The sequence below is a fragment of the Pithys albifrons genome, chromosome 4 (genome assembly GCF_047495875.1).
Source record: "Pithys albifrons albifrons isolate INPA30051 chromosome 4, PitAlb_v1, whole genome shotgun sequence".
In the NCBI taxonomy this organism is placed as follows: Eukaryota; Metazoa; Chordata; class Aves; order Passeriformes; family Thamnophilidae; genus Pithys; species Pithys albifrons.
The window spans coordinates 25182330-25205048 of record NC_092461.1 but is presented as its reverse complement, the minus strand read 5'-3'; the positions used below and the strand labels follow the sequence as shown (position 1 = coordinate 25205048).

At 38.7% G+C, this 22719-nt stretch overlaps 1 protein-coding gene across 2 annotated transcripts in view; it reads right to left on the bottom strand.

Moving 5' to 3' along the window:
• The window catches only part of MARCHF6 (membrane associated ring-CH-type finger 6), a 47606-nt gene extending 25433 nt beyond the window's left edge, over positions 1-22173 (bottom strand). Inside the window, exons 1-10 of one of the 2 annotated variants that reach the window (XM_071553688.1) lie at positions 22123-22173; positions 17410-17506; positions 16515-16588; positions 9101-9244; positions 7656-7728; positions 5588-5756; positions 4032-4224; positions 3690-3751; positions 1692-1724; positions 390-441 (exon numbers count right to left, since the gene is read on the bottom strand). In XM_071553688.1, the coding sequence (XP_071409789.1) occupies positions 390-441; positions 1692-1724; positions 3690-3751; positions 4032-4224; positions 5588-5756; positions 7656-7728; positions 9101-9244; positions 16515-16588; positions 17410-17506; positions 22123-22141 (916 nt within the window). In that variant the 5' untranslated portion in view covers positions 22142-22173. Of the gene's footprint in view, positions 1-389; positions 442-1691; positions 1725-3689; positions 3752-4031; positions 4225-5587; positions 5757-7655; positions 7729-9100; positions 9245-16514; positions 16589-17409; positions 17510-22122 lie in introns of both variants that reach the window. The other variant, XM_071553687.1, reaches the window with a different exon arrangement.
• Between the last annotated feature and the right edge of the window lie 546 nt (positions 22174-22719).

The window sequence follows — 22719 nt, the reverse complement described above, 5'->3', positions numbered from 1 at the left end:
TTCTTGATGTAAAAAGTGAGGTCACTGCATCTTGTGAAAACTATAAGGAGAAAAAACCAATATCCCAGCCATTCCTCAAAGTACTGCATTTGCTCAAAAATTAAATTCCCTGAGATTGCTCCTTTAACAGTATTACAAACAAATACTATTTTCTGTGCTTTGGTTGACATCATCAAGCTTTTGGCAGATTTTCTATTTTAAACCTATTCACTTAAAGAAATTAATATTAAAAACTAGAAACAATTAATATTTATTATGCATATTCCCAATTCATTTGTGGTTCCATTTTCATATGTCACATCTTCATTTATTCTGAGAACAGGCTTAAAATTAACCTGCATTACACTTCACAAGGATGTTTTTAAAACCTAAGAGCAGATGATACTTACCAAACACGAGTATGAACAATGTATTTAAGGACACCACCCAAAAGACATGTTCCTGCAAGGAGTGTTGGGGAAAGAGGAAGGAAGATCACAAGGAAACAGGACATAAGTATCAGTCATTTAAATAAGTGACTCGACTTTTGTTCCTAAACTTATTTCAACTGCTTATTATTACCAGAACTTACACATCTCATGTTGGAGCCAAGAAATTTGCTTTAATAGAAAGACTAAAACATGCAGGACAGACTGTGAAAGCACTTGTTTGCATTCATAGGAATTTACCCAGATATGCCCACTTACATTTGCTCTAAAACTCTTATTTTGTAAAGACAAACTTCTATTTTAAAATCAATATAGTTTCACCTTTAAAAAGAATTACATGAAAGGTATGTGGATATTTGTTTCCCGAATGAGGAAATGTTCATAACTTTTAACACCAAGCCTTTGTCACAACAAATGCTTTAACAACACTGGCAGCTCTGACTCTAGAAATGACAATATATCTCTACTTTTGAAATCTTGGTTTTAGCCAAGATGTCATCTAAGCCATAAGTACAGAAAAAATTTCTTTCCAGAGAGAATAATCAGGCATTGGAATGGCCTGCCCAGAGAGGTGGTGGATTCCCCATCCCTGGAGGTTTTTAAACTGAGATTGGACGTGGCACTGAGTGCCATGGTCTAGTAAAGGGACTGGAGTTGGACCAAGGGTTGGACTTGATGATCTCGGAGGTCTTTTCCAACCCAATCGATTCTATGATTCTACGATACACTGGAGCTTCACTTATTTGACATTAATATTTAAGGTCAATCACTAATAACATAATTGTAAACCTAAGGCATTACATTAAAGTATGAGATGTTGATGAAAAAACAAATGAAGTCAAGAAACATAACTGAAGATCCTAGATTTTAAAATCAAGTCTACACTATAATTTCACTAGTGGTGTTCTGGTAGTACTAGGGCAAATAAAAGACATCTGAAGAGAACACTATTTTAATTGCAACAAAGACCAAAACGTAAGTATTTTCAGTGTATGCTTTTTAAAAGGGTCTAGCTTTTATTTGCAGTGGAGTACATGACCCAAAGTTATCTACATCTTTTAAAAAATTACATTCACACACAACTTTACTCTGTGAAACTCCTAAAAAGTCTATTTGTTTGAAAATCACTTCACAGGAAACTCTCTTTAAAGAAATACACCATATAAAAACAGGGACTTAAAATACAATGATATACTTTAAAAAAATACAAGTACTTATAAAAAGCCTTCTATAGAAATGCTTGAAATGCAGGATTGCACTTACTAAAAATACCAGAGATCCATCAAGTCCAAGCATCTGTGAAGATAAGAAAGCTTTATTTTACTTACTCATCAGAAAAATTAAGCAACCTGCATCTAAAATAAGCCCCTTTCACACCAAGCTTTAATGTCCAATATGGTCAAAAGCTTTTTTTATTGCTCAATCAATGGAACCAGGATATAAATTCTTAAAGACAGAAGATAAATTCTCATTCAACACAGTGAACTCAGCTGATCAAAGGCAGTGACATACATGTTGAATATCTTAATACACATGTATTTACATACCTCAAAGCAACACAGAATCAATTAATTTATAGCCCTCTTCTCTCCAAGACTGAAAACTCTGACAAAGACTTCGTATTTACAAAATATTTTAGTGATTGAACTGCTAATTTAATACATATTTAATCACCTCAATATTTAAGTACAAGAGCAAATTTTTTGTTGCTTCCTTACTGCAAAGGATCAGTTTATGTTTCATTGAGAAAAGTAAGTTAAGATTTTACCTTTTATGTATAAAGGCAACTAGTAATGGGATCATTTGCTACACTGTATGTTTTGAAGTTTAGAACAGAATTGTTTTACAGCTAGGGAAAACAGGAAACAAATCATTCATCACTCTGCACAGCTGCTTTGGGAAGCATCCACAGAACAGGCAAAAAGAATAGGAAAGAAAAAGAAAAAAAAGAAAAAAAAAAGAAAGAAATCTCCTTTCCTCCCCATTCAAGGGCATCTTACTATTTCAAAACAGACACTCCTACTCCACAATTATTGCTCTAAAGTTCCAGGTTCCAGGCTCTTTTTTTAGTATTAGGACTTTGCATGAAGTTCCAAAATATGAGAGCTGCTCATATTTTACAAAATAAACCAAGATGCAAATATTTTTGAAAATTCAGGAACTGTGCATGCTATTTTCACAAGATGAAATAAGAGAAAAGCCTACCCCAATTTTAATACTAAATGCCAAACACGTCTATTGCCTACGTAATGCTGGAAAGGGTTATGAGAATATGCTGAAACTGATTTCTATATTCCTGGAGAGGTAACACAATATTTTCAATTAGCAGTACATCAGCACCTTCCAGCATATAAATTGGGTTCAGAAATGCAACACTTTCATTCTGAAACAAACCACAGAATTATTCAAGTACCTGAAGTTATGTATGTCCTTTATCATGAAATACCTCTCAAAACACACTAAGAAGCTTTTGGTAGATACAAATAAAGATCAAGCTTGTGAGGAAAACTGTGTTTCTCCTACCCTGCAATTGAGGCAACAACTACACCACAGCCTTGGAATACAGAAAGTCGTTTTACATCTTCTGCCACAGGCACTGGTGCTGCTGGTGAGTCACATGAACCTGCTGTATTCACCTTCAAGCAGCTTGTGCTGCACGTGGTGAGCTTTGAACTCAGACATTGGCTACTTCTAGATCGGTTAAAAAACCCCAGTTCTTCGTCTCTATGACTACACTGTACGTGCATCGCATGCTCTAATTACGGAATTTGTGATCCATAAACAAAAGAAAAGCTGTTACATTAAAACACTGCATCATTTTTAAAGAAACACATTTGTTTTTTGAAAATTCACTCCTTTAGTCTTTTGCTTCCACAAATACAAAAATCAAGTATTAAACAATATATAACACAACACCTGTGCGTTCCTAATCTGGCCCAGCATCCTCAAAACAAGGTGCATTAAATTTCTAAACCTGAACAAGTTGAAGACTTCAGAAAAGTCTGTGCTAAAACATGTTTTAAGCTGCTAATACATTTGAAATCAAAGAAATGCCTTTTCTGATAGTTAAAAAGTAACATAATAAAACTTTGCTCATAATATAACATTTTGTTTATAATACAATAACTTTTCTAGCTCTCTACAGGCTATTACTGAATGAATGATATCCAAACCTATCCTAAATGCATTTTAACACAGCATTACAGATCATTTCAAGTATGAGTCTGAATTATTAAACTCAAGAAAATTATTCTTACTCACTCGCTCCCAAGTAAGCTCTTCTGCTGCTCGATCCCATTCCAAAGCATTCCAGTTCATGTCATCTGAGGAGACAATGCCCATTTTGACAGCTGTTAGACTCACTCAAAACAACTTGTAACCACTCCATACTATGTTTTAAACAAAAAAAAAGACTTGAGTGCATAATATTTGTCTTATAACTGCTGCTAGCTTTTCAGCAAGAAAACATTTCAGCACTCAAAATACACGAAATTTGCAAAAGTGGGAATTTACAGCTTCCTTGAATTATGGCAGTTCTATATTCAAGGGTCTAATTTATACTTAATAAGAACTAGAACATTACTGTTTTGAGTCACCTGTTACCTTGTGCTCCATTGTTTGCATCTGCTGCATCTTCTACTACAGCATCTTCTTCATCTTCATTATCTTCCTCCTCTTCATCTACTTGCTCTTCTTGAATTTCAGGGTTCTCACCTACAACTACGTTCTCAGCAGCTGGGTTAGCAGGCTGGTCAAGCACAGCATTTTCAACACCTCCATTTACAACAGCCTGAGCCTGCAGGAACAGGATTAAGTATTCAGTTAAACTGATCAACCTCTTCATACTTCTGTGCTGTATGTATAGGAATCCAAATAGTACTAAAAAATGTCAATAATACAGGTTTGAGACAAGGATTACATTTGAGACTACTAAGCCTTTAAAAACAGGAAAAGAAACATTTAAATTTCTTCAGAGTAGCTGAGGTAGGAAAGGGCCTCTAAAGATCATGTAGTCAACACAACTACTGAAAGGGTCTGCTACAGCAGACTGATCAGTGCTGTTACACCTGAGTAACTTCAGAGGTGGAAAGTTTACAACGTATCTGACCAACCTGTTTCATAGTTGATCACACAGTTAAAAACCTACTTTTTGGCCTAAATAAATTTTCCTGTATTTTAATTTGGGCCTACTGCCTCATGTCCAGTCACTTAAAGCTACCAAAATAACTCTGGCTCTGTCTTCTTTACACCCTCCCTCCCTCCCTCCCTCCCTCCCACCCTCCCTCCCATGAGGCATTTATACAGACTGTTAAGGTCTACGGCAAGCTGCCTCATCTCCAGGCTAAACAATTCCAGCTCTCTCAGGCCCTCATCATATGTCAGATGTTCCAGTCCTTTAATAATTTTGTTGGCTCTGCACTGCACTCACTCCAGTATGTCCATGGCTCTCTTGTACTGAGGGAGCCTAGAACTGGATACAGCACTCCAGATGTGGTCCCATCAGTGCTCAATAGAGGGGGACTCTTTTTATCTTAGGAAAAGTATCATTATATTACCAAGACGATGATTCAAGGCCAATCTGAGTCAGTCAGCAAAAAGAGAATCTCTGCCTCTGACTTTAAAAACCTGACATTTATTACAAGAAGAAAACAAATTTTTGAGTTATTTCCTCCCTGTGCATTATTGTTTATCACTTCTCCCACCCAAGAGGCTCCTGTAAACACGAAAGGGGTGTGTGTGGGTGCTGGAGCAGGGCAGAGGAGCTTCAACTTCAATGGTTTCAACGAAACTTCCAATTGCCTTGAAAACAGTGAGTTCTTACCTTATGAACTACTGAGATACTTATGAAAAAAGACAAAATAAAAGCAAGCTGCATCTTCACTGACTATGTCTGAGAATTCGGTTTTATATGCACATTATCTTAAAAAAGGGGTAAAGGTACAGACATAAGACTCTAAACACTATCATACAAGAAAAACAACTTCAAAAACATAACAGTGGTGTCACTGAATTTATACAGGAACACATGTTCAACTTCTGCTAACAAACAAACAAAGGTGCCATCCAGAAAAATAACATCACCGGGTTCTGGTAACGTATTTAATCCCAAACCCACATTTTCCAAATTTATCACGAGCTACTGAGAAGTTAAGTTTTACCTCATTTTGTTGCCCAACCCCATTGAGTGGCTGTTGTTGATTTTGTTCCAGCCACTGTGGTGCTCCTCCATGGACGATCTGTTCACGCAACCAAACAAGGCTGATAAATGCACACAGGGTGCAGGTTACCACAAAACAGCCCTGCAAACAGTCAGCCAGTAAGTTCTCCCTGTTAAAGAACAAGATAAAAGCATTAATGACAAAAACATTTTGCTAGTAGGACTAAACTCAGTAATTGTTAACTATAACAAACAGATCCTTCTAGTCCAAATTAACAATAAACTATTTATGTGTCTAGGTGAAGAAAGCATCTAGACATAATTTTGATATAATTTGAAAAAAATCTGTTCAAAGAAGGTTTATTTTAGGAAGGCTGTATGTATGTGTACAAATAGTTTAAAGTGCCAGGATACACACTGATTTGGAAAATGTTTTATTTCCCTCTGGTTTGTGAAATTACTACTGTAATACATATTCTTGCAAAACAGGATCAGGCCAAATATGAAGAAAATTTTAAAGAGTAGTTCAGGAAAAACAATCCTCAAAAATAGCAAAGCTACTGAATAGTGACAATAGTTGCTGGGTAAATGGTTTGATACAGTGAAAGGTTATTTTAAATAAAAACCAGTAATAACCAGTCCACCAGAGCCATTTTATCTGCTGAGCTACCCTAACCAGAAGAATGGAACTCCAGGGTTTCCCTTCAACCTCTATACATTTGAGGTAGTATTTTACCCCAGATACTGTCACTGTACTTTAAAAATCCTGATCCATCAGGTCATACTGTAAAAGCAGCAGCAAAACAAAGTTCAGCCAACCAACTGCAACTGCAGTTTCAGGCCACAAGAGGTACTTAAAACCATCTTAAGCAACCCTCACCCCTAATTTCAGGTATGTCCTCACACTTGTTTCCACCCTTGCACTAATCCTTGACCACAGAGAATTTGCTCAGAAAACTACAATATACGCTTTAATAATAAGTAAAAAAGCATCAATTTGACTCTGCTTGCAACCACACACTTGTGCCTGCACAGCACAGTGAACACCATGGGGACATGAAATCCTCAATGAAAAGAGGCCACTGTAATTGTCTCTGTCAAAGAAATAAATGTTAAAGGACAGTTTCACAGGCCATTAAAATCTGACAAATACTTCGGTCCTTTATGTTCTTCCTAGATTGCATCAGACACATGAAGAGGTGCTCAGGTTCATTTGATCCAGATTCTTCTCAGAAAAATAAAAGTAGAATCTAAAGAGTGTTGTTATTAGACTGAAGCAAGCATCTTTCTCCATTACTGAAAGTTAATAAACATAATATGACCTGACATCTCAAATCAAATAGCCCAAGTGAGATGACTGAGCTGAACTGCACAGAGCATTCACATAGATCATTTGCCTGATATGCAACTGATTCCACTTAAACTGAGTTTCAGTTCCTTGTGTTTCATGATAATGATAAAGTAAGAACTAGTCTGAAATTATGTTGTTTGGTATTTACTGATTCTTTAAGTAAAATGGATTTTAAAAGGACAAAGACAGACAATATGCAATAGCAGATGGCAGTTGAAGCATTAAAAATCCAAACATCAGCTAGAAGAAAATCTGAAAAAAAATAACCCCTATCACATAAGAGACTGGATAAAATTAAATGCAAAATATAAAAATGCAACAAAAACCCCAGAATGTGACATTACTAACAGCACATTAATATTCTACTGTGCAGCACCTGATCTAAACTGTAGAAAAGTATTTTTTAAATTATACGTAATTTTGCAGCATAAATTTTCTTGGCATCAAATACAAATCTTTATTAACTAGGGCCCACCTCCTAAAGTCAGCCTTCCAGCTCCAAAAATCCTGAGTAAGGGAACTTCAAAGTGAAAAGACTTCTACTGTAAGGCTGTTAGCCCTACATGTCATTATGCAAAGGGTAACTGGCACTTGCTTAAGGAAGATGGTGGAAGATAAGGAGCATAACTGGAAGAAAAGGACACTAAGTTCCAAAGCAACCATTTTCAGGGTAATCTGACTAAAACAGTTCTTTGTATCCAACTGTTTAAGTACTTACGTTGACAGAATATCTAATGGCAGTGTCAGTAGTGAGCTCACAGAGCCAGTAAACAAGCACTTGTAGATACGACCTGTGTGAACAAACAGAAGCTTGATATGAATTGATTTTGGTTCTAACCTCACTTGGAGGTTATAACCTGGTTTCACCTGGTGTCCAGCTAAATTTATGGCAAGGAAGAAAATCTCAGCTTTCAGAGAATGAACAGAACCCAGGACTATACAAATCCACATGGAATAAAGCTGTATTTATTTTAGCACACAGTCAAAGTGTAGGAATTGCTGTACTAGGTAGACCCAGGATTCATCTAGACCTGTTTTCAGCACAGGTCACACAAATGGATGCCTAAGGAAGAATATGGGAGCCGATTAAACATACTTGCAGTGATACTTGCTCAGAACATTCTTATATGTTTCATGCAAAGCAGCTCAGTTCCTGTGCCATAATATCTCACTACTAACTAATCCTTAATGGATTTTTTGTGTCCCCAGTAATCTTATTTCAAACCTGTATAACCTCCTGGTACTATGATATCATGTAGCAAGGATCATCATCATTTCATTATCTGTTTAAGTTAATTGTTTAATGGATTAATACTTGATGCTAGGTAATGTTAGCCTTTTATCATGATTCTTTGGTCACATAATCTTAAAAAGTAAGCTATCAGTGTCTGCTTCAGACAATTAGGTGACATCAGGATTGTGCTACTCTCAAACTAAGCCTGTGCCAGCTACAAATAAAAGCACAGAATATCCTGAGAAACGGTCTGGGGAGATGCATTTACTCCCTGCTCTTTTGTTCAATGGATATATTATGGTTTGTAAAGATGCACTTCCAATCATTTCCTTGACTGAACACTATATTCCTTTTGCCTTTCTCCATCTTCTCTATATTTTTAGCTTATTGAAACATCAATAGTTTTCTTTCCATCCATATCTGGAAAGTGAATTTCAAACTGGATACTACAAGAATTTAAATGTGCACTCTATTAAATTACTTTACAACTTATATGACTTGAATTGGTATTTTTTAAGAGTTTTACTAATCAATTTGTCTAGGGAATTTTACTTTTCACAGAAAAAGATATATACTGCACTTTCCTTTACTTTTCCTGTTAGAAAAACCAGGGCAATTCTTCTGACTTAATAAATGGCATAAAATAGAAACTTCCATGTAGATTTTAAGAAGAAACTTGAAAAAATGCATTTTATTGAAATAAGAAACTTGAAAGCCCTTTCATGAGTTTTCTCCTATATCTTCACACTTTTCTTGCATTGCACTACTGGCTTAAGAGACAAATAGGTAAAAACTCTGAATGAAAGTAAGTGAAATAATGTGTTGATTTTTTTTAAATAAACCAGTAATGGTCTGACAAAGCCTTGATGCAGAAAGTGGCATATTTCCCTTTGTATAAGAGCATTATGTACAAAAAAATTAACACTTACATGCAGTAAGAGGTACTACTCCCAACCACGCAAAGGCCACAAGTGTATAATGAAACCAGTATCGTATTGCTGTGCCAATACTTGTAACCAGTCCAGCAAAGATGTCTTGGATTGGAAGCCGGGAAGGCATATCTGGGGAATAAACTGTGTAGAAAAGGCAGTTATGAAACAGTTTGTCCTTTAAAAAAAACATTTATGTAAAAGCACTGCCAACTACAAAATATTTGTATTTGACAAAAGCTTACCAGAAGAATAAGCATATTTTATCTCAAGAGATGACTCCAAAGAATGAAACAAACAAATTCACATTTGTTTTATTGTTCACTGAGTGGAATGGGAAAATTAATAAACTCCATGCTGGTTTTTGACTTAAGAGAAGCTTTCTTAATAGCTTTATTTATCAGCTGTAAACTCTGATTACCTCAAAGTAAGTTCAAGAAAAAGCAGATTATAAATTCAGTAGCCCTCCCACTCAGTCCTACCTCAAAGATACCTCGGTCTATTACTTATAAAGCTCGTTCATGGAAAGAGCACAAGGAACAAGAGCAATTAGTCATTTTGCAAACTGTCCATTTGTTTGTGCTAGATAATTTAGATTCCATTTGCTCTCCAACAGTACACACAAAAAACCCCCCAGCAAAATAAAAGCCGCACACAGAGAGAAAAACTGAAGGGAGCTGATTAAGTATCTACATACACTGGAATTTACACATGACTTTTAACAGAAATCTATTTCATACCATGCAAGATTTCTTCTAAGAACGTTCATATTAAAGAACACAATGCTAATCTCTTACCCTGTAAAGAGATTTTCATAATAATAAATTATTTTGACTTTTAAAATTCAATACCTATACATTGCATAAGCCCATCCCTACTATAAGTCAAGAAAAACAGTGATGAGGTTTCTTCTTTTGCAAACAATTAGAAAACATCTAATAATTTCATTACATTTACTTAGTTTCTATACACATGGACAGCAAGAATAAGTAATGCACAGTATCAATAACAGATCTGAATAAACTACAGTTGAGAGCTGCACAGACATTGCTGCCCCCATGTCTGCTACACTGGAAACACCTGCCCTTGAAGACTTTAACGTAACAGCCTAACTTTTAAAACCTCATATACTTCTAACTACATAAGGAAACTAAGTTTTTATAAGAGCAAACAGAAAAAAAGTTTTCCTTCCCTCTATAGCCCATCCTTTGATTTAAGAGTCTAAGAAATACTGCTTTATGCTACCTGCATCCCCCCATCCTACATTCCTAATCATCCTTTTACTGGTCTCAGTGAAGAAGCCTCTACAAGAGAAAGAAATTCTTTTTAATCCAGGGTTACTTCCCTATATTGTAGAGAGAACTCAAGAACATAAAAAATTAGTATCAACATGCAAAAGTAGTCAAAGAATGAGGATAGATTGGTGCCTTTCAACAACATGTGGAATATATTTGACACAAAGTAACAATAAAAGAGGAACCCTTAGATAAATAGTAACTGGTTTTAAATTTCGTGCTCCTTATTCACTGGGTAGTTGGCAAGGAACTGGGATTCATGAAAGGACGGAGTAAAAGGACAATATCAGGGAAGTGCACCTGTGACAACGTAGAGCAGTACGTTGAAAGTAGGACACAAACAGATTTTGACATTGCCTACCAATTTACAATTTTCTTGTTACCAAAACAGATGTAGCACACAATTTGGTACCACAGAAAATGCCAACTGAAGTCTTACTAATGATCTCTCTCAGCTCACACTGAACAAACATTCTGGAAAATTTCTGCCAGAGGAGACAAACCCCCTTTGTTAAGGGTGCAAAAGAACACTTATTTACAGTGTACCTGTTACATATTTATGGTACCACTCAAGACAGCTCAGCAGACATTTTGAGATCTTTTTATTTTTCAAAAATATATTTTGAGCAGAGCTTTGGAACTGCAAAAGGATTACATGGTAAACATTAACTTTGCATTAATGATTTATTGAAGTTGGAAGGGCTTGAAATTGGGGGGGGGGGAGGGGGGAAGCCTCTTTCAGGAATTACTGAACACTCTCACAGGAAACTGTAAAAAAGATGCCCACCCTAACTCAGTAAAGCTGAAGTGGTTATAAAGGTTAGCAGTTCTACATACTCACTTTTCTAAAGGTTTTAGGATTACAACTAACCCTGAGCACTCCAATAAAAGCACAATATAACTACTCAGAGAAGACAAGCTTAATCACCCCAACTTTAACGCTTTGATGAGTTTTAATGATTTCAGGAGCTGGGGGTAGGGATGGGAAGAATGCTGTTTTTCCTGTGCATGGTTACACCTCAATATATATAAAGTTTCTGCCAATGGAAGCTTTAGACCAAGATGATGAGATAAAGCACTTCTATGTCCTACAACATTTGGGTGGGTGAAATGCAAGAATTCCTAGCACGACAGGAATTCCGGTGTGCAAGCACACTGTGGCACTGAAGCTGTCAGTGATTTTTGTAGCTAATCCCCCACTTGTGTCTGTCTCCTACTGCTGTTCTCTCTACACATTCCACTTCCTTTTACCCACTCTCCACCACCACTTTGAAGCCTGAGACTGATCTACAGTGTACATCCTCTTCACTCCCTTTTGCACACTTGTCCTCATCCTTCCTCCACCCCTTAATTCCCATCCCAGTAATCTTTCCTAACTCAGTTGGAGAAACCAATATCCTGCATTATTTACCAGAGTTTTGCTAAATACAAATCTTTCTACTAGACACCAATAGTTTTTTTCCTATTACAGCATGAAAATCCAACAGACTTTTGCTGAGCTTTCCATACATTTAGTTAAACTTCTCTGAGCTGTACAGGCCATGGGAAAACTACTAGCAAGCTTTTGGGATACTCAGTTCAAACCTATGCAATGTAACTGCTATTTAAAGCCGTGAATACTAAATTTGGGTGGCATTTTTTTGTTTGGCTGGTTGTTTTCAGGGGGTGGGGGTCTTGTTCCACCCTTCCCTCCTCTCCTGTAAGCCTAACTTTTCCAGGAAAACAAACATTAATTTTACTTCTCCAAAGCAGACAGCATGACAAACATCTGCTGTTACACTGACACAAGTAAGGAAGGAAAAACACAAGGCTGACATACAGCCTGCTTCACAAAATCTCCACTTACACTCCTTTTGCCCATACATTTTCTATTTACTATTACACTTGCAAGCAATTTATTTGCCACTGTGGTCATCTCATGCACTGATCATGATATAAGGCTCTGTAACTTGTAAATAAAAACTGTATTTCATAGTTCATGGGTTAAAACATTGCTTTGGTAAAACAGGGATTGTGAGTTATTCTTTAGGTTGGACTAATGATCTTCAAGAAACCCTTCCAACCCAAACCATTCTATGTTTCTGTGTTTCACACCCTTAAGACACATGCAGACTTTGCTCTGCTAAGGTAAAAGGAGAAAAACTCCATCCCTTTTCACACAAGCCACAGGTCTAGCAAACATATGGAATGACATGCATGTGAATCTCAGCTGCAGGTATGCTCTGAGCCCCGGGCTGGCAGAAGACACAATGAATTCTGTGCCAGAATGTCGTATTTTGTTTTAGCAGTTTGCTTTCCAAATTAGACCTCCTAGAAATGCTGAAGCCATGGACTATTGTGTCACTCAGCACAATTACAAAGCTTCTTGGAGGTAATTTTGTACAAAACTAAAGATCAAAAAGTTTGGAACTGTCCCTACAATGAACATGCAATTATTAAGCCATGTTTTTTGTGTAAGTTACTTACAAACATGAATATATAATTGAGTGCTGAATTATGTCACTGATACTCCTTTTTCTTTACCTTAGTAGCTATAAACTCTTTCACACTAAGCTAGCTACGCTAACCTTATCTGGAAGGTTTTAAGATGGTCAAAAATATCAAGGCTTGGATTAACTGAAAATTGACTTAACTGAAAAAAGCCCCAAACTTAAGAATTTAATGTGGAGAATCTCAGTGTACTATAGCACAGCTTGGGAGCTCAGTCAATCCAAATGATTCACAGAAACTGCAAATCATTTGTCTTCCTAATTCACCAAATCTTCATTTTAACAGCTACATGTGAACAAAGACAGCAAGCAACAAGAAGGAGGAAGAACAATAACAAAGCAGGAACAATACAAATAGTGAGGCCCCAGTGTATGCAAACCTTCAGTTAGTAGTTCTGCATGTGCAAATCAAAAGCTTATGTCAGATTATAGTAAGTCCTAAATGGAAGAACACCCTGCCCATATGAATTCCTTCAGTTTTTCAATCTTTGTACTAACTAAGCTCGTGACATCGTACCAATCACTTACCAGCAGCGAAGCTGTATAAAAAGCAGAGGAATGAACCCATCCCAATCTCCAGCCAAAGAACACACTGGTCTACATCTGCATTTATGGGTTTGACAATATTTATGTTAAGGTTGCCTTCTACAGAAAGCAGAAGTTTTGAAAGCTGTATTCTCTTGGGAAACAGCCTCACCTTCCTTCATGGGTCAGTGCTTGTGAATGTTTAGTGTGACACCAACAGAAGTGCATCCTTGCATATGACAAAGGAAAGCACATGTGGGAAGGAAAGGAACACAGAGCAGTTGCCCTTTAAAAACTCAGAAAGAAAACTTGAGAGTTAAAAATGAACAAGCACTTTGACATAATTAAAAAATGTCCAATGCAACTTTTTATTTTTAGTAGTTGTATTAATTCAGAGGTTGAAGAACTGCAGAAAATGAATTAAATTTCAAACATTAAAAATTTGAAAGCATTAATTTAAAAATTGAGTCATTTACCTACATGACCAAACACATTTAGAGAATGATGCTACTATTCCTTTGTAGTTCTGCCAAGGTGCAAGTTGAACCTCCTCCTCTTTCCTTCCTTCCAAACAGTAACTAAACCAGCAGTTCAGGTGCTAAAGAAATCACGAGATGTTACAGAACTTAAAAGAAGAAATGCACCAGAAACAGTTTATGAACACTCCATACACAAAAAGTCACACTAGCAAGGGAGCATTTTTGACAGAACGACATCAACAGACTTAACAAGCAAACTATGCTAAGAAAGAGGAGCTGTTGGTATGTCTGCAGTGTTATTCTCAGCTTAGTGCCTGTCTGTTGAAGCACAGATATTAATTACGTACGTGCATTCATTTGATTACATCCCAAGGTGAATTAACTTATCTGAAAGTGTGTTACACCTGGCATGGGATAGGCCAGATCCAACTTTGCTTGTGATGACTGGCACAGACATAAATCCCTTATCATTCCCTCCAGCACTTGTGACTCTTTCCTGGCTCCCACAAGCAGATTCAGCTCCCAGACTGGAGAGCTGCATTATCTTCCAAAGAAGAGGGGTAAGACAAACTAAGGGAACCATCACTGCATGACTGTTGGGTGCAAGGGAATCAATGAACTAAGACATACTGGGTAGGGAGGGCAGGGGGAATCTGGGCAGGATGCCTGGCATGTGCTACCACCGTGCACAGCCTGGTAGGAAAAATCCACACTGCAATGTGGAAAGCCAAGAAGAAAACATTATCAGCTGAGGCTGCTCAGTCAGGCGAGGGGCAAGTGTGTGAAGGAGGATGAGGAGACCTTTCCCAGAGGCTGAATGTGGCAGAAGTATTCTTGCATGAGGAAGAGAGAGGTTCACTTATTACCAATTTCAAAGCTCCTATGACAAATGGAGATTTGTTAAGCCAGAGTAACTCAACTATGTTTTCTCACATGTCAGTATCCCACATCACAAGCTGTGCTGGTAACAGCTAGGTCAGCCAAGGATTACTTTCTGCAGGAACACCTCTGTTGATAAGGGCAGTGACTAAGCTTCCTCTTATCAATAGCAACACATGTATAAGTGTATTCATTTAGAAGGTCTCATCCTCTTTTGGCCTAGATCCCAAGGAAAACACTGTACACTTCTGTATTTTTTTTAGACAAACTAAGAAGTCTTCTTTTTTCTTAACAATTATTAAATCACTGATATGCCATTTTCTGGTCTTACACACTGAATTCTGTAGAGGAAGCAGCAGAAAGCAACTTTGAAAGTGGCTACTAACTGAGGATCACTCTTACTGTGAAAAGCTTCCACGAAGAACCAACATAATGTCTTTATAAAAATGTTTTACAAATAAAAATTGCAAGCAGGTGATCTCTGTCTTATATTCCTTATACAGATCTCTGTAATATTTAAAAATAATAACTTGAATATTGCCCTGTTCACATAAAATAAGCTATTATTCTCATAAGACAGAGTTAATCTTGTACATTTCACTGCTGGTCTAATGTGTTTAATTAATTGTTGGCAAATGCAAAATACTGAGTTTCAAAATACAGAAGGAAGATGGATCATGGAATTTTTGGAGAAGAAGATGCATGAACTCAACCATCTTAGTCTCGGTTTTCTCTACCAAAGTACAAAACTAGTAGCGAAAAAACCAAAAAAACACAAAACAAAAGTGAAAGGGGAGCAGGAGATGGGATGAGTGTTCTCTCCTGTGACCAGTTACCCTGAAAAGGAGCTTTGATTTACTGTACTACACATCTGAAAAAGTCAAACCATCATCTTTCCCAGTTCGAGACAGCTTCTACACTGCAGATACTCAGCAGTTTAAAAAAAAATTAAATTACATATTTTGGACATGAAGAACTGAGTTCAGCAGTTGTAATGAATAAATCAGCGAATAAAAGTAAATATAAAGAGAAAAATGTAGCATAAAACCTATTTTCCCTGCTCAACAGGCAGTAAGTTGGTCAACACCAAATAACAAGCCTGGTCTGCCACCAGCCAAAGAGCCTCACCTATTTCCACTACAATCAGTTAAAACGTAATTAATAATTCCCTGGGAACTACCTAAAGATACAGTAATTCCTTACCATAAATTGCCTGACCTATTTAGTTGTATCTAACATCAAGGCAATGTAATACTCAGTAGTTACTGTATCTTGATTGAAACCTAAGGGGAATAATCATAATGTGCATTATCTGTTAAGATTGTTTGCACCAAAAATGACAAAAGTCAAATGGTAGTGTTGCAGGCAGGTTGTTCAAAGGTAACAGAAAACTGGTTTTCAGATTCAAATTTTGCTGTGGTTTCACTTCAGCATTCAGACTTGCACACACTCCAGTTTATCAATGAGGCTGAAAACAAGCCACACGCTGCAATGCTGGGACTGAGGCTGCCAGAAAAGGTACAGAGTAACACTTCTTTTATGTCTCATGCAAGATTATGAAAGAACCAAGTTATCCATTATTTAAATATTTCACACAGTCTGCAATAATATGCGTAAGGATTGCAATTCAAACAAAAATACAGAAATTAAAACACAAGTTTGGATCTATCATGCAGAATGAAAAGTAATCACACATACTAAGGGAAAAAGAAATTCTGAAAAAGTAGGAGCAGTAAAACATACTTACTTGGTGTGAAAGCAAATCTGTGCTTACATAATTCACAGTATTCTTTTCTGCTGTGTTTAAGCCACTGAACTAAGCTGCAATAAAAAGTGATCATATTAACACACATTATCTATCCCTCTGCCTTATCCCTGCATTAAGGAAAACACCCCAATACTCTGTTTTCAAACACAGATCAGGATACTGGTCCTGTCGAGCAAGACTCAAATTAGCATATCTATTAAATCCACTTAGGCCAGCAAGGAAATTTTAAAAAGTAAGAAAAGGTAAGCTGACATACATCTCTTATGTTCTTGATAAAGTACATTCCTTAAGTATGCTATTGATCAAAGAGATATCCTGGCATGGACACCCACTAGTGACACAAGTTCTTATACTTGCTTTAAGACATGACACATGATGCACACAGCTAAGATTCAGAACTGCTGTATTTGTGAAAGAATGGCTATAAAGATACCACCAAAAGGAATGTGCGCTACAGACCAGAATTACAGTTTTCACTTCAGCACTTCCTGATAAAACACACTTCAAAATGACTAAAAAGTACTAGGGTTTTTTTATTTCTTGCTATGAAGTAAGATGTTGTTTCTATTCAGAGCTGTAAGTGGGCAGAAAAAGCCCCAACACACTGATTTTTCTGCTTAGTTTTCATACCGCTGAGAGATGATCAGGACTGTAGTCCCAAACACAAACAATTACCAGCACTTTCTTGCTTCATATACTTATTAAATGTTTTGTGAATTGTAATGAACCATTATGTAAAAAACATCAAAACTTCTAACACGTTTCCACTGAAAATTGCAGTTAACCTGAAATATGGTTTTTAGAAACACAGTAACGTATTTTAATCAGAAAAAAAACAAAAAAAAATTAAGAAACCCACAGCCACAGAACTCACCATTCCTGATGGATAAATTTAATACTGCCAGTACACACACATGGATGATAGAGGGGTTTCTCAGGTGTTCCTTCCGACCGACAGACTCTGCATATATCTGCTGACAAGGACAAAAAGCTGATTACACTGTTGCTTGAAGAACTCAAATTTACAAGACAAATTATACAATTACATTCCAGAAACTTTGCCATGTAGCAAAATGAAGCCAGAATAAATTGAAAGAGGATGAAAGACAGATTTCATCTGAGGTAAGACAAAGACCAAGGGAACATCAGAAGAAGCAACAAGAATGTTATCTGCTTGATCATATTATAAAATCTCAAGACATATTTTTGAGATTTCTAGGAAATAGACACAGTAAAACTGCAGATGGAGGTGGTTTTTACCTAAAAAGTTATCACTAAAACAACATACAAACTGTGAAGGATAATCTTCCTGAAAGTGGAGACTTAGAAATAGAGAAATTCCATCTGGGCTTTGAAGAAGTTAAACAGAGGCCGAGCAGAAGAAATTTAATAAAGTCCAACAATGGCTGGACAAGTCATGCTACTACTGAACCTAATACAGTTGTTTCCTTGGTGCTCTTGATGAAAGGAAAACAACCCCATCATAATAAACAGACAGGCATTTTGTGACTTTGCTGCTCAAGCTGAATAAAGCCAACCATTTAACAGTCTACTATCCAGTCACGAGAGAAAAGACATTTTCTACTTCTTTAATAATTACAGTAATATTTCAATGGGCCCTGTACCTTCTTTATTTCCTGTTTTTGATGTTTTCTTACAACGAAAGGTTGCCAGATGGTTTGTGGACCATCAAGTGAGCACAGATACCTCCCTCTAAAGAACACGTCTATTTTAACACCACTCAGTCACCCAGAGCATTTAAACACACAATTAAACAGAAATAAAAATGAAGTATTTTATCTGCTTACTGACAGATGCATGCTATCTTCCCTTTACTCCTCCTTTCATTTCTATTAAGGAAATAAACATAAAATGCCCATTTTTATAGAATATGTAAGCTTAAGATTTTCTCTTTTGTCAATTATTTCTGTATCAACCAGCAAATCTGCAAGAGTGCAACACATACCAGAGATGTTTTTAGAAAAATACCAGCTGAAGTACTGATGTAAGAATACTGCAAATATGCAATTTCAAGTCTGTCACCTATCTTTGTTCTTGGTTTAACTCTTCAAAAGTAAATGCTTTTCTACAAAAAGTTCCAAAAGATACCAAAGATTAAATTCTTTTTTTCTATAAAGAAGGCACAGTATTAGAACAGTTTCTACACATAATGCATAAAAATTCAAGTTATTCAAAAGGGGGAAAAAAAAGTAAATTATTTTCCATCTATAAAAGTGATATTTGACTTAGTTCATAGACACAGCATGAAAACCTGGAATTGACAAAACGGGTATTCAGTGTCACATCAATGATGCTACAAAGCGACATAAAGAGCATTTCTGACATATTGAGCAACAACCTATCGCTGTGAACATCAGGAGTTCTCGGTTTCTCTGCTGACCAGAATGACCAGAACGGCTGCTTCACCTGACAAATGATTCTTTTATCAGAGAGCACTTCCCTTTGGCTGCACAGGACAGATCCCTGCAGCTGACAGGCAGCTCTACCCCCTGGCTGTGCCGTGCCCACCTCCTCCTGCATTCCTCCCAACAGGGCTGTTCCACTACAGCAAGTTGACAGCTCTGTACGCTGGATCAGCCTCACAAAGGGTCAGACAAGTGCCAGAACCAGCACAAGAGACAGGACGTGAAACCACTGCTTTAAGGATACTCTCTGGCACCACAGAAAGCAAGTTAAGAGCACACTGCTCCTGAAGGACTCCTGTTGCTCTCTGAATCTGCCCATTAATGGCCTGTTGGCTCTCACAGCCAACTGTTCACTTACTCTGAAAATCGTTATGAAAAAAAAAATTTGCATTACTGAAACCAAACAAGTTCTGTATTTGAGAAAGGACTGTCTTTTAACTTATTTTAGTAAGCTAACAATCTAAATTTTGTTTTTTTCCAAAGGCCATGAGAATTTCTAGATATTACCTCTTGTTTTATAAATCCAAATAAACACATTAGGAGTGTAATGGTCTCGACTGTTAAGCAGCCAATAGCTCCTAACCAATAAAGACCACTGAGGGTCAACATGTAAAGCTATTATGTACCTTATGACCTACTGCTGTGGTCAGAGGGAATTCCACTGTGCGACAGCCACCAGTTTTCTATGTGTACATACACTTTGCATCCTGTTCTTCATCAGAAAGAATGAGCTTGAATAATACAGTTCCTTCCTGTTCCCCCTGAGAATGACTCTCTGCCTATCACCTCTGAATTTCAACACTGCAATACCAAAAAGTGAAGATTATGTTATTTAGCAACAAACTGATTTAACTAGAAAGAACCAAAATCATCTCTCATCTGCAAAACCTGTTATCTGGTACTTTCAGTTGCTACAGACAAGCAACTCTCAAATTCATTCTGAAGTGGCTTTCACTTAGACCTGACCATTATGACCCTCTTCTGCCTTTCTTATCTAAGCTCTCACCACCCAGTTCACTTTTCTAGTTCCACAGGACCATTCAGTCAAATACAGAACCCATCAGAACCACAATGACCATAATACTGTTATCAGACTATCAGTAGTTAGGCAAGTCCATCTGACACCGTGCAGCAGAAGCTCAGGCACACAATGTTGGAGAGCAAGGACTTTCTTAAGGCACCAACATAGTCTTTGCTGCTGCTGGGGTGGTGTTTAAAGCTTTCTAACCTTGGGAAGTCTCTTCGGCCTTCTGGCAAGCTGTGTGAAATTCTAATAGTGGGAACTGAGGTTTGAAACTGTAGAAGTTGTAACATTCTAGTGGTATTTATGGAAAGTGAGTATACAGACTAGTTACTTTCACACTTGGACTCAGCTTTTGAGGGTAACATTTGTAAAACTACAATTCTAAATCTAAGCCTGCATATATATGTGTGTTTATATAAAAAAAAAACTAGAAAAGTCCAAATTCTGAGTGTAGAGTTTAACACAAAGGTTTAGTTAAAGAAGACAATGCCTTAAAACATAACTAACCCCCTTTTCTTTGTCCTCCTGGTCTTGCTGTTCACCTACTTAAGTCAGGTACGATCAAAGTCTACCACTGGTAACAGCCTCTAAGAAATTATCAACTATGCTGTTTGAATTAAGTTCACCGAGATGGATTTACCAGCTACTGGAGTGGTGGAAAATCACCTGTCCATTCCTGAGTATTCACTTTGCAGTTTACAAAAATCCAGGTTTTCTGGGCAACCAGAGGCCAAGTGATTGAAGTTTCACTTTTTTCATTTCATCCGTGTAAGTGACGATTGGTCTACAGGGCTTAAACAAGCCGGTTTTAACGTTAGATTTTAAAGCCATCAGTGGTAAACCATCAGTGTTTGTGTTAAAGATGTCTACAGCACAACCCAAGGGACACCACTACAAAGGTGCTGTCATTCCACCCAGTGTTTCGTGTTTTTCTAGGTTTTCTTTTTTTCTTTTTAATTCTCTCAAGATGGAAAATCAAGTGACACCAGACAAACAGCTACATTCAAAATGATGCCAAAGCAACAAAAGCCAAGACACAAAAGGCTTTCCTTGGAATTGCCTTGCTACTGCAGTATGTGTTTGTCCCTATTACTTAAGATGACAAACAAAGCTCAAATACTGCAATAAACACAACACAACACACATCCTTTATTTATTTTGTTTAGTGCTACAATATGAAGTCCTGGTTTATGCAAGTTCTCCAGTATCATCCTGAACTACGTAGTCTCTCAATGTCCTCCCTCTCCCTCTCTGGAGACATTCAAAACCCACCTGGACGCGTTCCTGTGTAACCTGCTCTAGGTGACCCTGCCTTGGCAGGGGAGTCGGGGTAGATTATTTCCAGAGGTCCCTTCCAGCCCTAACGATTTCTGTCACTGTCCAAGCAGAGCAAAATGCTGACAAAACATATCCACATTTGATCTGAAGTAAAGCTCTTAAAAATGGAAAACCCCTCAAAAATGGCAACTATACATCAAGAACAACAAAAAAACCCCAACAAACAAACACAAAAAACTGTGATCTCCTTGACAGCTACTTTTTGAAAAATAAGATACTATGTATTGCCCCACCGTAGAAAAGCCAGAGAAACACGTCACCTCCTGCATATTTCAATTTTTTCGAACAGGTCTTCCAGCAGACATAACAAAGTTAACCTTGCGAAGGAGCAGCAGCAGCTGCAGTCGCTCTGCAGCCGAGAGCGGACATTTAAGCCCCGCTGGGTTCCAGGGCCGAGCAGGACAGGCCGGGGCAGTGCCGGCCCCGCCGTGTGCCCCCCGCCTACCCCGAGCCAAGGTGCAGCTGCCCCGGCCCAGCCCAGCCCCGCTCCCGGTGCTCCCGCAGCGCCGCCCCCGATTCCGCTGTTATGTAAGGGGCGCTGCCTGACGCGCTGCCCCCCTCGGCCCTGCCCAGCCCAGCTCAGCTCGGCTCGGCCCTGCCCGCGGGCCCGGCCAGGGGGAAGCGCGGCCCGGGCACCTGCAGCCCCGCACGCGAAGCGCCCCCGGGCGCTGATAGCCCCCAGTCCGCACAGCGGTCCCGGCGACGCGCCCACACCCCTGTCCCTGCGCTCTCGGGGGAGGCAGCCCCGGCCCAGCTCCCGCCCGGGCTCGGGCGGCGGCCCCGGCGCTCCCTCCCGTACCTTCCTCGGCGCTCTCCATCTTGCCGCGCTGACGCAGCGCCGGGCGCGCGGGTGGGGTGACCGCGCGGGGCGGGGCCGCGCGCGCTGAGCCCCCCCCACCGCCCCGCGCGCCCCCTGCCGGCCGCGGCGGGAACGGGAGCGCCGGGAACGGGAATGGGAACGGGAATGGGAATGGGAGCGGGAACGGGAATGGGAATGAGAACGGGAACGGAATGGGAATGTGAGCGGCAACGGGAATGGGAATGGGACCGTCTCCCGCTCCGGACTGCGGGCTCACGGCAACGCTGAGGGGGAAAAGAGCTCTGAAGTCACCGAGTCCAACCCATGACCGAACACCACCGAGTGACACGTCCAGTCTTTCCTGAAACGCCCCCAGGAACCGTGACTCCACCACCTCTCTGGGCAGCCCATTGCAATGTCTAATCACCCTCTCTGTGAAGAAATTCTTCCTAATGTCCAGTCTCAACCACCCCCAGTGCAGCTTAAGACCATGTCCTCTCATCCTGTCACTGGTTCCTGGGAGAAGAGGCAAACCCACTTGGCTCCAGCCTCCTGTCAGGCAGGTGCACAGAGGGATAAGGTCTCCCCTGAGTCTCC